This window comes from Neophocaena asiaeorientalis, unplaced genomic scaffold, assembly GCF_003031525.2.
Source record: "Neophocaena asiaeorientalis asiaeorientalis breed wild unplaced genomic scaffold, Neophocaena_asiaeorientalis_V1.1 scaffold614, whole genome shotgun sequence".
In the NCBI taxonomy this organism is placed as follows: domain Eukaryota; kingdom Metazoa; phylum Chordata; class Mammalia; order Artiodactyla; family Phocoenidae; genus Neophocaena; species Neophocaena asiaeorientalis.
The window spans coordinates 312,169-329,171 of NW_020172990.1; the positions used below are offsets into that span (position 1 = coordinate 312,169).

Genomic DNA, 17,003 nt, shown 5'->3' on the forward strand with positions numbered 1-17,003 from the left:
TTCCTCACACTCCGGTAAAGGGGCGGGGCCAGGCGAGGGGCGGGGTCTCACCCGTGACGTGGATCTCATCCGAAGTGGGAGCTCGGATTTCCAGCTGCAGGCGGCCGCGGCGCTCCGTGTGGTCCACACCGCACAGAGAGGGCACGCTGCGCACACAGCGCCGGTGCACGTTCATCTCGCAGCCTGGGGGTACAGAACTGAGGGTAGCACTTCAGGTCCCGCCCTTAACCCCAGACTCCATTCCCCCCATTTACTGGAAACCCAGACACTGCACTTTTGCAGGGGCCCCGGAAGCGCCAAGTTCTGGCGGGCGCAGCAAGCGTAGACTCACAGGAGCACTTCATGCCCTGGTGCACCAGCCCGTAAAGGAGGGAGCCACAGTGGTCGCAGAAGGTGGGGCTGCTGTAGCTGTGCAGACGGAACTTGTGCTTGTTCCGGGGATCCTGGGGGCAGGGAGGAGCCGGTCAGAAGGGGTCTGCAGGGCGTCCTAAAAGAACAGCCCCCTGAACTCTTTCCCTTCCGCCCTGCTCTCCCGTCTTCCCGCGGCTCCACCTCACTCATTCACTCTACAATATTTATTGAGCACCTCCTGTGTGCCAGCACGGTTCCTGGTGCCGGGACCCAGCCCCGAGCAAAACAAAGGAAAACTCCTGTCCATGTGGACTTTACTTTCTAATGGAGGGAGAGAGAAAATATACACGATATGTAAAATATATAGTATTACAGATGGTAATAGGTGCTCTGGACAAAAATGAAGTAGGGAAGGGGATTGTGAAATAGAGTGATCAGGGAAGGTTTCACTAAGAAGGTGGCATTTGGGAAGAACCTGAAGGAAGTGTAGGCTTCCAAAGTCCCATAGTCCCTAATCCCCAACCTTCCACAAGCTGTTCTCCCGAGGACTTGTGGGCCACCATGAACCTCAGATCACTCACTGTCAGCCTCTGTCAATGTCTACCCGCTGATGATCTGCCTACTCTGAGCCCCCTGTGGGATGGAGAATATGACCTCTCAGTTTTAGGGACCCAGGTGTCCTCAATGAAACATTAAGTGTAAACAACAGAGCAGTGTCTGGCATGTTAAATGTGCTCAGTAGTATTTCTGCTGTCATTACTGCCATGATTATTATTAGTGATTTTATTGCAGTCCCCACATATCCTTGGGTTTAATCAAGAGCTGGGCCTGGGCTTCCCTGGTGGCGCAGTGGTTGAGAGTCCGTCTGCTGATGCAGGGGACACGGGTTCATGCCCCGGTCCGGGAAGATCCCACATGCCGCGGAGCGGTTAAGGCCCGTGAACCAAGGCCACTGAGCCTGCGTGTCCAGAGCCTGTGCTCCACAACGGGAGAGGCCACAACAGTGAGAGGCCCGCGTACCGCAAAAAAAAAAAAAGAGCTGGGCCATTTCCCAGCTGCGTGATTTCAGACAAGTGCCCAATTTTGAGGCTCAGCGCCCTCCTCTGCACAGTGGAAATAAACAATGTATATCTTGAAGAGATGCTAAATGTCGAGTACAATTAAGCATGAATTTAAGACACCAATAAAAGCATTCCTCCTTCCGCCCTCAGCAATGTCTGAGTGTTAAATAATCTGATATTTGCCTTTTTCTACGAATGCATTGCAAGAGTTATCCCTAGGGTGAAAATTCAGGACATTCTTGGGCTTTCACTTGTTTTGCAGTTTAGTGGGGATTCTATTTTGAATTATACTTGGACGGAGGGAGGGTGTTGGCAGGTGCATGTGCTGGACCGCTAAGGATCTTCATCTGACCCTAGCTCAAAGTGTTCCTGCCACATGAAATGAGATGCTGTGGGTGAAAATTCCCAGCAGGGTTCCTGACACAGAAGCTGTTGCGATTATCCTCAAGGTGAAAGTAGCTATTAAAGAGGAGACAGTACTGTGGCTCCAGTTCGAAAGATTAGGGTCCAGATTTTTGACTCTCCCGACCACCCAGCTGTGTGGCCTCCCCCCACACCACCCTTTTTAGAGACTCAGGTTTCCTCCCCATAAAATGGGGCCATGAGCCCTCCCTGAAAGGGTTCTTGTGAAGATTGAATGAAATCATGCTTGTCGAGCCCTGAGCATTTCTTAAGCCCTTGATCTGTGTCGCTGACAACAACATTAAAAGCTTAGTGCTTCACAAGGGAAAAGAAAGCCAGAGTGATATAGAGGAAAGACCTTGTCCTCTGTTTCCTCATCAGTAATAGTAATAATTTTACAATGATAATAATTAATACTTTGTGTCTGGCTATGTACCAGGTGCTGTCCCAAGTATTTGACTCATTTAGTCCTTAAAAAGGTCCTACAAGATGAGGGCATGGCTACCATCCCCATTTTATAGACAAGGAACTCCAGAGGTGCAGAGAGGTAAATAAACTTTTGGAAGGTCACAGAACCAATACGCGGTGGAGGTGGGATTCAAGCCCAGGTGTCCTGGCCCAGGAGCCTCGGTCAGATGAGGACAGGAACAATACCTAACCTTACAAGCTGTTAAGCAGATTCAGCCCTATACTATATACAAGATACCTGATGCGTGCACGCAATGAGCCCTGGATGACTCAGATGTAGTGTTTGTTGGTGGTGGAGGCAGGCGAGGCAGCCAAATCATAACATATATAGGTGCTGGTAGACAGTGGTGCTCGATGTGTGTTCTCAGAGGTCGCATCCTCTATGTAAACTTCAATTTTCTCGACCTGACAAGCTGGCAAAATGCCTCATGGACTTCCGTGGTGCTCTCCCTCTCTCTCTCATTCTGCCTTTCTCCATCTGCTAATCATAAAACCATCTCCAGCCCTGTGTCAGACCCCAGGCTCTTATCCTGCCTGACTTCCCTGAAAACAAGCCTGGGCGGGGTGGGGGGGTGGTGGGGCTTCCCGGGCTTCCCTGGTGGCGCAGTGGTTAAGAATCCCCCTGCCAATGCAGGGGACACGGGTTCGAGCCCTGGTCCGGGAAGATCCCACATGCCGCAGAGCAACTAAGGCCGTGTGCCACGACTACTGAGCCTGCACTCTAGAGCCCACAAGCCACAGCTACTGAGCCCACATGCCACAACTACTGAAGCCCGCGGGCCTAGAGCCCGTGCTCCACAACAAGAGAAGCCACCGCAATGAGAAGCCCACGCACCACAATGAAGAGCAGCCCCCGCTTGCTGCAACTAGAGAAAGTCCGCGCGCAGCAACGAAGACCCAACGCAGCCAAAAATAAATAGATTAAGTAAATTAAAAATAAACAAGACTGGGGGCATCTAGACTCATGCTGTCCCACATGGTAGCCCTAACCACAGGTGGCTATTTAAATGGAAATCAGTGGATAAACAACAAGTTCCTAATGTATAGCAAAGGGAACTATAGTCAATATCCTGTGATAAACCAGAATGGAAAAGAATATTAAAAAAGAATGTATATATGTGTATAACTGAGTTACTTTGCTGTACAGCAAGAGATTGGCATAACGTTGTAAATCGACTATACTTCAATAAAAAAATAAATAAATTGAAATCAATTCAAATTAAATGGGATTTAAATTTCTGTCCCTCGGCAGTTAGCTGTGGTGGCTGGCAGCTGGATGGCGAAGATACAGAACGCTTCCATCATTGCAGAAAGTTCTATTGGTCAACACTGGACGGTGAGCCTCATTATATAGAGGGGGAAACTGAGGCTCAGAGAGAAGAGCCCCACAGCCAGAAAGAAAGTGAAGGAGGGATCAGGGGTAGGCATGCAAGGTGGGCAGTTCTTGCAAGCCCCTGATGCTCGGAGGCGGGGGGAGGGAGAGAACAGTTGTGTGTATCTGTGTGAGCGCACATGGGGGATCTGTACATGCACGTGTGTGTCCATACATGGGGGTCTAATATGCATATGTGTGTGTGTGTGTGTACACAGGGGTCTGTATATGCATATATGTGTGTGTACACAGGGGTCTGTATATGCATATGTGTGTGTGTGTACACAGGGGTCTGTATATGCATATATGTGTGTGTGTGTGTGTGTGTGTACACAGGGGTCTGTATATGCATATATGTGTGTGTACACAGGGGTCTGTATATGCATATATGTGTGTGTGTGTGTACACAGGGGTCTGTATATGCATATATGTGTGTGTACACAGGGGTCTGTATATGCATATATGTGTGTGTGTGTGCGCACACGGGCAGGGTGTCTGAAAATGCACATGTATGTGCATGTGTATGACAGGATCTCTCTGGGCTTCCCTCTCTCAGCACCTCCTAAGCAGTTATCCTTATCTACCATTTTCTATTCTAGTTTCCCTTTCTGGGTATCTACCGCCCCGTCTCTCTGAGTTTCTGTGTCTCTGTCTCTCCCAGTCTTTCTGGATCTCCTTTTCCTTCCTCCTGTGTCACTGTCTCTGTTCCATTGCTCTCACTCTCTCTGCCCCAATCTCTCTGTCTGGGTCTCTGTTTTTTTCTGCACCTCTGGGTTCTCTCTCTGTCTCATCTCAGGATCTCGGTGCTTGCATCGATTTCTCTCTCTGTCTCTCTGTCTCTCTCTCTGTCCCTCAGCTCTCTATTTTTTTAATCTCTTGACTCCTGGATCACAGTCCACATCCGTGCTGAGGTCCCCTCACCCCGCCTCCTCTTTGTCCCCCGCCTGGGTCCCCAGCCTGTCTTGGTCCCCTCTCATTCCCCCTTTCCAGGCCAAGGGCAGGGAATCTGGGCCAGACTAGCTCTCCCTATCTCTCCAGCCCCCCTCCCCTCCCAGCCTTAAAAATAGCAGGAGAAATTGGGACGGACGCCGAGGGGGTGAGGGCGGGGGCACAGCCCGAGGAGGAAGAACCAGGTGTCTGGGCACTCACGTCTGTCTGGGGGCCCTTCCCAGCGCCTGGACACTCGAAGGTCACAAATTCGTGGCATCGTCGATGAACCACAAAGCTGCAGACTGAAGGTGAGAATCATAGAGACACAGAGACAGAGAGAGACCCCAATGGACAGAAAATCAGAAACAGAGGAGACCCAGACAGAAAGAAAACCAGAAGAGGAGGATCCCCATAGAGTTCAATACAGAGAAAATCAAAGAGACCTTGACATGCAGAGAGACAGAGACAGAGACACTGGGAGACAGAAATTCAAAACGTGGACCCAAAGAAAGAAAGAGAGATGCAGAGAATCACAGAAACAGAGAAAGCACAGAGAGCCCAATGCATACCCACAGCCAAAGGGAGACAGAGACACAGAGATAGAGAGACAGAGAGAGAGACAAAGAGAGAGGAAGACAGAGAAAGACAGAAAGAGATGGAGACAGAGAGAAAACAGGATCCCATTGACACAGACCCACAGACAGCCATAAGAAAGCCAGGAGAGAGGCAGGCCAACTAGAAGAGAGGAAACACAGGGAGAGGTCCTCCAACAGAACAGAGAGCATCAACTTGGGCAGAAGTGAGTCTGGGGGCGCCGCTGCCGGCCCGCCCCCCTCCCTGACTCACTCAGTTCTCAGCAAGTAGCAGCTGGTGCTTTAGGACTCGGCCCCCTCTCCCGGCCCCCATAACTGCCGGCCCCACCCGGCCCCCACCCGCCCATCGGTGACCCCACGCGGCCGGCCCCTGCCTAGGACGGTGGTGTTGTCATGGCAACGGCAGGGGGGGCTCTGACTTTGCATCTCCAGCCCCCCCTCCCTTCAGCTCCCCTTTTCCAAATCTCACTGTTCCCATGGCAACAGATTCTCCAAATATCTGTCCCCACCTGGAGCCGGCCGAGGGAGGGGCCCCCAGCACCACCTCCGCGTTGGCCCCGCCGTCAGAGCACCCTCCCCACTGCAGGTTGTGTCTCTGCCACACCCCCCCCCGGGCTCCCCCGCGCCTCTCTGGGGACCAGAGAACACGTGTGTCAAGCAGCCTAGGCTGTGGGGCCCCAGCCTCCACCCTCCTGAGGGTCCTGGGAGTCCAGGTCCCCAGCTCTTACCTTGACATTGCAGGCCCTGTTTTCCAATCCCCCTGTAAGAGTCAAGGATCTGAGGTCAGTGCAGAAAAGGGTACCTGGACCTCTCACCTCTGCCAGTCATAGGAGGCCTCCGTCCTCCCATCCTCCTCCTGCAGGACCCAGGAGTCTGAGCCCCAGCTGCCTCTCCTTTCCAGAACCCGGAAATTCTGGCCCCCCAGTCTCTCTTCTCTCAGACCCAGGAGCTCAGGCCCCCAGCCCCTTCCTTCAGACCCAGAAGTCCAGGGCCCCAGCCCCTCCACTCTCTGACCCAGGAGTCCAGGCCCAGGCCCCTAGACCCCACCTACCCTAGGGCCAGGAGCCAGGGCTGCAGCCCCCGCTTTCCTCGTCACTGTGGGGTCTGGTGCGTCAGGGGTCTTTAGCACTAGTCTCCTTATCCCTTAGGGCCCCAGCCCCCTTCCCTCACCATATGAAGTCAGTGCAGTGGCTGCAGAAGGTTGGCTGCTTGAAGAAGCGAGCGGTGAACTTGTGGCTCTTGACTTCGTGGACCACCTTCTGCCTCAGAGCCCCCTTTCTGCAAAACAGGGGCCGGGGTCCCCCCTCTGAATCGCCTCCGCCGGGGCCCAGGCCTGCCATGGCCCCAGTAACGTAGCAGGGACCAGGATCCTGCCTTTCTCGGGAAACAGGTGGAAAGGCAAGGAGCCGAAGGCTTGGAAGAGCAAAAGAGCCGGCGGGAGATTCCGAGGTGGGAAGGAGAGGGGCGAGGCACCTCCGGAAGCGGAGCGCGCAGGACAGGGAGCGGCACCCCGGGGCGCGCCGGCTCCGCCAGGGGGAGCGGGCGAGTGGGGCGGAGAGCCGAGGGCAAGGGCGCGGAGGAGCCGGAGGCACGGGCGGCGTCGGTGGTGGGAGCTCCAGCTCAGGCACCTGCTGAAATGTGGGAGCCCCGGGTGGGGGGAGGCGTTGCCATGACGACCGAGAGGCGGGGTTTCGGCTTAAAGGCGTCCCCCTCCTTGAGACCTGGGACAAATGCCCTCCCCTCCAACACACACACACACACACACGTGCGCACACCCACGCCGGGGGCTGGCTGAAGGGAGGGGGCCTCCTCCGAGCCGTGCCCTGCCCCCTCCCCAATCTGTCGCCCGGCCCCGTCTTCCTCCCCGACTAGGGTGCCTCGGTGAATCCTGTTAGGCCACTGCAGCTCCTCTCCGATCTCTGTGTCTGATTGTGTCACTCTGTTTCATTGCACAAACTTTGTATTAGCGCTGGGGTCCAATGGTGAGCAGGGAGGCTTGGTGTCTCAATTTTTCTGATGCCACCCGAGTCTTGATTTCTCTCTCTAGGCTTCTGTGAATTTGTACTTCTAGGTCTCCCTCTGGGAGTGCCCGTTTCCCTGTTCCTTTCCCTAGTCCTGGCGCTCTCTCTGTCTCTCTGGGTGGGTCTAGGTTCCTTCCTTATCTCTGAGAATTTCTGTTTTTATTTTCCTGTTTTCTTCGCTGTGTATCTCCATTTATGTCTGTCACTCATCCTGTGACCCCCTCTGAGTCCTGGTGTGTGCGTCTCTCTCACTCCATGTCTGTCTCACTGTGAATCAGTCTCCCTCTGTCTCTCCCCATCTCATAAATTCTTGCATTTCTGTCTCCCTGAATCTCTTCCTCTCCCTGTCTCTTTGTCTCTCTGGCTCTGTGGATCTCTGTCTCTCCCTCCCTCCGTGTCTTTCTCTCTGAGAGTCAATCTCTGTCTCTCTCCCTGTCTCATTTTCTATGTCCTCTTCTATTTCCCTCGATTTCTCTCCCCTCCTCCCCGTGTCCGTGTCTTTGTAGATGCTTTTGTCTCTGCCTCTCTCCCTTCCTGTGTCTCTACGAATCTCGCTCTCCGTTCGTGCGCGCCTCTTCCTCCTTCTGTATCTCTCTGTGCCTGTCGCTCTCTCCGACCCACTCTCTGGCTCTGTCAATCTCTCTATCGCTGGGGGTCTCTCTCGGAATGTTTAAGTTGCTCTCTCTCCCTCTCCCTCTCCTTCTCCCCTCCCCAACTCTATCTTTGTCCCTTCCTCACCCACTCTATTTATCTCTCTGGCTCTGTGAATCCCTCTCGTCTCTGGGGTTCTCTCTCTCCCTCTTTCCCCCGCTGGCTCTGGAATACTCTGTGCATCTCTGTCCGGTGATTGGGAGGGTCTCTCCAAACGTTGGCCCGGTCAGGTCTCCTCCTGTCTCTCCCCTCCGTCGCCCCACCTGAGTCTCTGCCTCTCTCTGGTCGCGCTCCGTCCCTCCCCCAGCTCCCGAGCGCTTCCTAGTCCCGGCTCTACAGGTAGACCCCCGCTGTTGCCAAGGACAACCACGGCCCGCCCGGGGCTGCGGGGTGCAATGTATTCTGGGACTTGTAGTCTGGGCCTGCCGATCAGCTGTTCTCGCAGCGCGACCGAGAACTTTCTCTCCCGGCATGCCCCGCGAAGCGGGGTGGCCCGCTGAGGCGGAGCCTGGGGAGGCGGAGCCTGGGGACTCGGGCCGGCCGCTACATCCTCTCTGTGACTTTTGGGGGTCGGGGTCCAGCTTCTGGAAGCCGAAGGGGAGATAAGAGAATCCGAGTACTCTCCTAAGCCCCAAAACATGGGGTCCACTGGCTTTCCAGCCACCTCCAGGCGTCCGCCGTACCCCAGGAGAGAGGATAGGGGGCGGGGGTGGCCCCGAAAATTGACCTAGGAATCCCACGGCGCTCTATTCTCGTTCTGCTTGGGTTCTTTCCCACATCACCAACATATCACCCCAAGGTTCTACAGCTGTTCTGTCTAGTGCCTTCTAGAAGGCGTTTAAGAGTGGGATGGGGGAGGGGTGGGGGTGCGAGACGCTCTTCGACAAGGTAGGGATTGGTGTGGGTCAGAATTCTGGGATGGACACTGCAGACATCGAAAGGAGGATTTTCCTCACTAAAATAGACGTGCGCCTGCTCTAGTTAGCCCTTCCCCCTCTTCCAGCGGGACCCTTACCTCCCTTGCAATGTATCTTGCCAATTGCTTTTGCGGGTGTAGACGCAGAAAGTGGGTTGCACGATCCTTGATTTTTCCGAGTCATGTGTTTATGTAGTTGTGATTGTCTTGGAGAAACCGATAAGATGACCTTCTGTGGGACAGAGATTCATGGCAGGAGTAATTCATGTGATCTTCATCGAAGTGTTTTATTGACCACGTGTGTCAGGGAGCTTAGAACTAAGGGTAAAATGGAGCTGAGAGTGGGAATATAGGCAGCGTCAGATCCCAAAGGCCTTGACTGAGGGGCTTTGGTATTACCTATAGGCAATGTGGAGTGGGATACGGAAGGATCTGAGCAGAGGGGGACAGGATCAGATCTGAATGTCGGAAAAGGAAAGCATCCCTCTGGGGCCAGGGTGGGCTGGAGGTAGGATGCTCCTGGAGGAGCCTGGGACAGTAGCTCAGGTGAAACGAAAGGAACTTGGAGGAGGGGAGAGATATAAATAGGATTTAGGAGGAAGTATACAGTGTTTGATGACTGAGAGGGCAGATGGTAGGGAGTGGTGACTGGGTTCTCGCCGTGAGAAATGGGAACCTGAAAGCATTGATTTTGCTGCACTCAGAATGGGACACGGTATTTCTGAGGTGCTCGTGGGACTCCAAGGAGGGAGAAGTCTTGTTCATTTCTATCCTAACTAGCCCTCCTCATTTGAGAGAGTAATGTGTAAGATCCAGACTCAGTTTTTTTCTGATGGGGCCAAAGCTGTCTTGACCCCAGCCCCGTTCTCCTACCAGACCCAGCAACCTCGGCCTTGCCCTCTCTCTTGGAGCCCTCCCCATTAATAAAGCAAGCACAAGTCATTCTTTTATCTTTATATTGGGGTTTTAAAAAAAAGAACATAATGGGTGTGGGAGAAGGGACAAGGCTTCCCTCTATGACTGACAGCAGGGGCTGATGGGAACCAGAAGCTCCAGGGAATTTAAAAAAAATAAAATATATATTTATACATTTATATAGATCATGTTACGCATGTGAGTCCCAGAGAAGCAGGAAGCAGCAGCAGAAAGCAACTAGCACGCACAAACACACGTGTGTGTACACCACATACTCAAGCAATGCAATTCCTTTGACTATGGCACAGTACCAATTCCCACCCACCCCCAAAATTGTTTTCAAAAGAAACTTCCCTTTTAAGAAAAGGGCCACCCAGTGATGGTTGCTCTCCTGACCAGAAAAAAAAACAACAGGCTAACATCACCTTTAAGGCTGGCAGTGGCCATTTTCTTCTCCTCCCTGCAAAGGCAGGAGATGCAGTTTTTGACACTGAGGCTGGAGGGCCACATCACTGGCCCTTACAAATGCTTCAGACAGTTGTCTTCAAGACAATGCAGTTTTTTTGCCAGTGTTTTGATACTCCAGGGAGTAGTTGGGATGGAAGTCATACACCCCTTGCTTCCTTTAAGATGGCCTCTAGGCAGTGGGTTTTTAGTAAGCCTGGCAAAAATTCTGGAGCCGATCTCAGGCCAGGCTGAGCACCAGGGGGGATATAGGGACCGAGGGTCTATGCTTTAAGCCTCCCACCCACTGGAAATTATTGACCTCCAGAGTTTTTTTCTTTCTTTTCACTTAAAGGGGAGGTAGACTGTACACCCCGCCTCCACTGGGAGAAAGGGGGCCCGATCCCTAGCTACCCACCCCCACCCCCCAGACACACACACGTACACACCAACTAAGGCACAGCCAGGGTGGGCAGGCATGCTTTGGCAATGAGGCCCCTCTGGAGGCCCAGGGTATGAACAGCTGCAAAAGGGGTGTGTGATGTGGGGCTCAGCACCTTTGGAGGTGGGAGTGGGCTGTGGGGCAGAGAAGGATGAACTCTCAGGGCTCCTGATCGATCAGAAGGAAAGTGGGAAGAGGTGGTCAGATAACAGGCAGTTGAGAAAACAAACAGGACGACCGGAAAAGAGCCCCAAAGCAGAACGTGTAGAAAAGAAGAGAGCAGAAAGAGAAGGAAGCCAAACAGGATGTTGTAACCAAACAGAACAGAAGGGAGACAGAGCAGAAGGAGTGAAAGAAACAGAAAAGAGAGGAGGGTGAGCTGGGAAGGGTATGAGAAACGCAGGAGAGAGGGGAGCCGGGAAGAGGACCTCAGAGGGCCTCAGAACTTGGTAAAGAACCTCCACTGAGAAGAGGGAATCGGTAGCCCCTCCAGGGCAGAGCCTCAGACCCTGACAAAAACCAGGTGGGCCGAGTACACCAGGTCGGCCACATAAGCCAGCAGGTTAATGGCTGTCAAGATGGCCACAGCCAGTCGGCGGTCCCAGGAGCACACGTAGTAGGCGTGGCTCCTGCTGCAGCTCACATCCATGGACCGCCAGGGCTGGCCGTGGTACTTCTCGTCGAACTGGTAGAGTGGCCAGATGACCAGAGCCGTGGCGTAGAAGAGGACGGAGAGCAGGGCCAGCCCGGACAGGAAACTGGGGAAGGGGACGGGCAGCATGTTGGTGCAGTCGCCCAGGTTCAGCAGGATGGCCACGGCCGCCAGGATGAAGCAGATGGAGTACACGGCCACGCACCACTCGAGGGCCGGCTGGTGCTGGTACAGGTAGGGGTTGCTGATGAAGGCGAAGATGACGCAGGCCACGAAGGTCTCCAGCACCTTGAGCAGGCCTGGCACGGTGGCCATGTAGCCAGTGATCTCGCCGGGCCGTGCCCGGGTCCAGGCCACTTCGGTGGCATAAGCCACGCAAGCGATGCAGGAGAAGGTGGTGGCGGCAATGGCGTGGTCCCGGGAGCGGCCGTGAGACATGAACTGGACGTACGTGGTAGGGTAGATGATGGAGGCCGAGAGGCAGAAGAGGGCGGCGTAGCAGGCGTAGGTGATGGGAAAGTTGCGCCAGGACAGGGGGAAGCGGGCCTGGAGCCCGCCTAACTCAACGATGAGGATGATCAGGGTCACGGCGAAGCAGAAGCACCAGGTAAACATGGACCAGTTACCCATGGCGCCCGTCCAAGCGCCCACACTGGCCACCAGCGAGAAGGCCACGCAGGTGGAGATCAGCTGCAGCAGGCGGAGGAGGCCCAGGGGCTGGGTCAGTGCCCGAGGGGACCCCACGGTGGTCGGGAAGCCCAGGCCCGAGGACGACGTGGTCGTGATGGTGGTGCGGGTCACCGTCACCGGCATGGCTGGGTGGAGGGGAAAGAACGTGTCCTAAGAAGGTTCCAAACTGGAAGATCCAGGCCCCCAGCACTTGCCTCCCTGGAGTGAGGGGGCGTGTGGACAGCGTAATCTCGACTCTAGCTGAGGCGTACCCAGGATGTGAGTTTTCATACTGGGCCAGTCCCAGCCCTCCAGGGATGAGGTGGTCGCCCGGTGCTAGCCTCCTCCTCCCTCCAGCCTCATGTCAGAGCCCAGGAGTGTAGTCCCCTATCTCTTTCCTTCCCAGGACCCTCCTTTCCTCTCCCCAAAAGCCAACTCCTGTAAAACCACGTATCTTTCTTCCCACTCCAAACACACAAAGCTGCCCTCCGTCCCTAAGGGACTCAGCAACCCAGCCACTCAAGATTCTGCTCTAGGGACTTCCCTGGCAGTCCAGTGGTTAAGACTCAGAGCTTCCAATGCAGGGGGCCCAGGTTTGATCCCTGGTCAGGGAACTAGAGCCCGCGTGACACAACTAAAAGATCCCGCGTGCCGCAACTAAAACACAGCGCAGCCAAATAAATAAATAAATATTTAAAAAAAAAAAAAAAAAAAAGCAGCAGCAGCACAGGAAGAGGCCCTGTCTTCTGTGACCTCTCAGAAACTCCATCTCTGCACTTCCTCCCTTTGGGTACCCAGGACGCTGCAGCCCAGCCTCTCTTTCACCTAAGGGTCCTAAACATTTCCAGCCTCCAGACATTCAGGAGTCCAGCCTCTACATGGAAACCTTCTCAGGGACCCACATCTGATCAGTTCCCTTCCGTCCTTCCAGCCTGTCTCCTCTCACTAAGCAGGAGGCTGGCCCCAGCTCCTGGAAGACAAGAGCCCTCTCTCCCTTCTGGAACTGGGTCTTACCAATCTCGGCAGCACCCCTGCTATGGCCAAATGGATTTCGGTCTGGAGTACTCCAACCCAAAGGAAAGCCTCTCCCCCTTCCCCAACATGAGGTCCAGCCCCCTAGTTCCCCAACTTCTGGGAAACTCAGCTCCTCAGATTCTCTCAGCTGGCCCAGTGCCACTGAAATCTCTAGTTCTCCCTCATTCAGAAATACAGCTTCAGACCCCAGGGCTCTGGGCCCTCAGCCGTGAGCACACCAGACTCAGGGAAATCAACTTCTTTCTTCTATCCCTTTAGAACCTTTGACTTTGATGTCCTTGTCCTAAAGACCCTCGGGAATGAAGGCCTGGCCTCAATTCCTGACCCGGTGTCCAGGTCCTCCCTCAGGCCCTAAAATAGCTAATCTCTTGGTTGCCACCTCTAAAAATCTCAGAAGGCCTCTCTCAGCCCCGAGACAATGCGACATCCTCCTTCCAGTGTCAGGAGGGCAGTGTCACAGCCTTTAGCCCAGCTGTCCCTGTACAATAGCTTCCTGGGGACACAGGAGGCCACAGCTGCCGAACATACTTCTTCCTCATATACACAGGTGTCTGGGCCCCTCTCTTTGGAACGCAAGGTCCCAGGTCTCAGGATCCAGGAGTCCAAGTCCCCAGCCCCTCCTCCTTAAGACCCAGGAGCACTGCACTCCCCAACTCTTATCTCAGAACCCAAGTTCAGGGCCCTCAGCCCGCTCCTTCCTCTGACAGAGCAGCTCAGGCCTCAGGTCCGTCTCCCTCAGACCCAGGAGTCCAGACATCAGAACCTCTCCCTCCTCAGACCCAAGAGTCAGAGCCCCCAGCCCACTCACCAGCGGTCTTTGCTGAAGATCCCACCAGAGAAAGATCCGGCTCTGGAGGCGGATTAAGTCAGACACCTGGAAAAGGCTAGTCAGAGGACAGGAGGGAGAAACAACGTCAGCGTCCGCTCAGACCCGGCTCCACCCTCCCGGGACCCAGGCGACCAACCGGCCTACTGCCCGGGGCTCACCCAGAACGCGCGGTGAGGCTCCGCAGACCCTGGGCGCGCCTCCCAGCCAGGGCGGGGATTTGGCCCGGAGCCCCTAAGAGGTCGGGGATGGTGACCCCGGGGAAGCCCCGCCCCTTCTTTCCTCCTCTTTCCGCAAACCGCGAGGACTGGAGTGGAGGGAACCTAGCCAAAGTGCACGCCCCGCGGGCCGGCGTGGGCGTGTATGATCGTAACCCTGCCCCCGCCAGGAAAGCCGCGGGGCCGGCGGCCGGAGGGCCCTGGGCGGTGGCTGAGGGGGCGGGCGGCCCGGGCGGCGCCGCGTCTCCGTCCTTATAAGGGATTCAAGTCAGCCCAGCCATTTGGAACGTGGCGGGGGCCGGGAGGCGGCGCTGGGACCCCCGCCCTGCTCGCGGATTCCGGCGGGGGAAGGGGGGCAGAGCCCGGGCGCCGGGTCGCAGGAGGAGAAGCCTGCACGTTCGAATTTCCGGGTCCTTCAAAATGTGAGTTCTGGGTCCCCATAAGGTGGGCCGGGAGCCTGGACCTCGCCCCCAAGAGCGTCTCTAAGAGAGGAGTGGCTATGTACCCGGACCCCTGGGTTCGCCTTGCGGACGCCTCCCGCCCCGCGGCGGGAAACTGTGCACAGCGTTGGAATCCAGTCCAGAGAGAGTGGCCACACCTCCCAGCACCTCCCGTAAGGCTGGTCTCCCAGCTACAGCTGGACCTCCCGGGCCACCTCCCGCTTCCCCCGACCCGTTAGGAGGAAGTTGGGACAGGCCCAGGAGGCAGAGGGCGGGCCACAGTCAGTTAAGTCTCCCCTGGAAGGTAAGTTAGCGCACGGACCACCCGGAGAGGAGGGGTCCGTCTCCACTCTCAGAGCCCCCAGCCGTCGCCTGAGGTCAGAGCTCAGGAAAGAACTGCCAGAGACCCGAGGAGGGAGAGGAAAACACCCTTTGGCTTCGTGGAGAAGCTGAGGATTTCGCTGCCACGCCCAGTCCCCTCCCCATCTCCTCGCCAGACACCACACCCCATCACTCCGCAAACTCAGAAGCGCGCCCTGTGCTCTCAGCACCAAGGGGCCCAGCTCCATCTTCACTTTGGGACCACGGGTGCTGAAGCTCCATCTCTGGCCTTTTGAGTCTAAAGTTCGGATTCTACCCCCTGGATGGGGAGGAGGTCAGTAATTCTGAACCCCAGCCACTCCCTTTCTCAAACCCAGGACTCCCAATTCCAAGCTTCTCCAGGCCCCCAGCCCCTCCTCCATCAGACCCAGGGATCCAGACCCCCGGCCCCTCCCCACTCAGACCAAGGAGTCCAGACCCCCGGCCCCTCCTCCCTCAGACCCAGGGGTCCAGGCCCCACTCCCCCTCCTTTTTCAGATGTATGACCCGTATGAGTTCATGTCCCCAGCCCTCTCCTCTCCAGAACCCGAGTCCTGACCCAGCCCATCTTTCTAGGGACTGAAGACATTTGGAATCCCTCTGCACCCAAGAATCCTGGACGCTGCTCCCACTCTCGGGGGATCCCTCAGCCTCACCTTACGGGGCTGTGGCGGCTGCGGCTGGTGCAGAAGCGACAGCTGCAGACTAGGAGGGTCTGCGGTCTGGGTGCGGTTGGAGGGGCCGGGGAGTGAGCGCGGGCAGGGCTGGGGGCGGGGCCGGAGCTCTGGGCTGGAGCCGAGTGAGGGACACCCCCTGCCAGGGCTATCCCAGTCCCGCCCCGAGGGCGGGGCCAAGATAAGACCACATCCCCAGAGATAAATACACAGCAGCTCTCCCGCCCCGCCAGCGGTAGGGGTGGAGGGCTGAGGTCACCGTTTCCGTGGTGACAAAACAGGAAGACACAACAGCTGGCGGAGTGGATGCTCCTGGGGGTGCCCTCCTCGACACAGCACTGGAGGTCTCCAGAGCAGGCCCGGGGAAGGCCGTTGCCGTGGCAACCCGTCTATTTAGACTTTGTTTAGGACAGAGCCCCCCAGCTCAGGTTCCCCACCCCAGTCTCACCTCAATCCGTTCTCCCTCTCCCTTCCTGGCCCCTCCCTCCTCCTCTGCTCTGGCCCTGCTCTTCCAGGATGGACGAAATTTTGGACTTCTAGGTCGCGGTGGGTTGGGGGACTGGGCCTCTCAATTTAATGGGCTCTGTTTGCTAGGGTCTGTGTCTCCTGGGTCCCTGAAATAGGAAAGAGTTGAGGGTGTGCCGATCCCTAGGCTTTAGGGGGTTTCTGGGCTGAGGTCCGCGACTCCTGGGTCCCCAAAAGAACAGTGGTTGGATTCCCGTAAGTAAGGAATTTGAGGGAGAGCAAAATGGGTCTCCTAATACTCATTTACACTGGGATTCGCGGTGTAAGGGACTGATGGGCCAGACCCCTAGCTCCCGTATGTCCCTGTCGATGGGGGCAGGGGAGGGAGGTTGTTGGTAGCAGGACTTCTGAGATCGAGGCCATAGGAGTTGGGGGCATGGACTCCGAGGCCGCGGGCCCAGAATCTTGGCTCAAAAGAGCAATTGCGGCTCAGGCTCCTGGGTTTTCGGAGCAGATGTGTTTGCTAGCCAGGCCTCTTGGGTCTGTAAGGGAGAGATATTTTTGGCTTGCAATCCTGGCTCCTGGAAAGAGGGAGGGGCTCAGAAGCTTAATGAGGACGAGACTGGGGGCTGGAGGTGCCAGATTCCTGGTTCCTGCAAGAGGGGAGGGCCCAAGGGGCTGGTCTGCCCGGGCCCCAGAGTACGGGGGTCCTTTTTTAGGGGCGGCTCTGGGGCCCTGAGACGGATTGACGAGCCAAGAAGCAAGCGGGAGCTGAAGGTGGGGAGGCACTGCCCGGGGCTGGGGTGGGGCGGGGACCGGGACGCCCGGGTCCCTCCCTGCTGGCAGGGCTCACTCACCGCGCTCTGCAGTCGTCCCCGGCGCGGCCTTGCTCTAGGCTGCCGCTGGGCGGGGCCTCGTGGCGGCCGCGGAGGCTCGGCGACCGGCAGCTGCCCGCGTTGCTACTGCTGGGTGTCTTCCAGGCCGACTACTGAGAAGGCTTTGAGGCCGAGTCCTAGGGTGGAAGACTCTCGCGTCGCGAAGGGAGGGGTCCGAAGGGATGCGGGAGCTCTGTGTACCCGGCTGCGTGCCCTACGGAGG

General features: G+C 56.2%; 2 protein-coding genes across 5 annotated transcripts in view; both read right to left on the reverse strand.

Moving 5' to 3' along the window:
- Positions 1 to 6,517, reverse strand: part of PRKCG (protein kinase C gamma) — a 19,124-nt gene extending 12,607 nt beyond the window's left edge. Inside the window, exons 1-5 of the mRNA XM_024742217.1 lie at positions 6,348 to 6,517; positions 5,906 to 5,937; positions 4,804 to 4,886; positions 332 to 443; positions 52 to 183 (exon numbers count right to left, since the gene is read on the reverse strand). Coding sequence (XP_024597985.1) covers positions 52 to 183; positions 332 to 443; positions 4,804 to 4,886; positions 5,906 to 5,937; positions 6,348 to 6,517 — 529 coding nt within the window. The remainder of the gene's footprint in view (positions 1 to 51; positions 184 to 331; positions 444 to 4,803; positions 4,887 to 5,905; positions 5,938 to 6,347) is intronic.
- A 3,187-nt stretch (positions 6,518 to 9,704) lies between these two features.
- The window catches only part of MYADM (myeloid associated differentiation marker), an 8,610-nt gene continuing 1,311 nt past the window's right edge, over positions 9,705 to 17,003 (reverse strand). The window contains exons 2-4 of one of the 4 annotated variants that reach the window (XM_024742205.1): positions 16,763 to 16,917; positions 13,731 to 13,806; positions 9,705 to 12,033 (exon numbers count right to left, since the gene is read on the reverse strand). In XM_024742205.1, coding sequence (XP_024597973.1) covers positions 11,069 to 12,031 — 963 coding nt within the window. In that variant the 5' untranslated portion in view covers positions 12,032 to 12,033; positions 13,731 to 13,806; positions 16,763 to 16,917 and the 3' untranslated portion in view covers positions 9,705 to 11,068. Of the gene's footprint in view, positions 12,034 to 13,730; positions 13,807 to 13,909; positions 14,042 to 15,422; positions 16,710 to 16,762; positions 16,995 to 17,003 lie in introns of those variants that run through there. The other 3 variants (XM_024742204.1, XM_024742207.1, XM_024742206.1) reach the window with 3 other exon arrangements.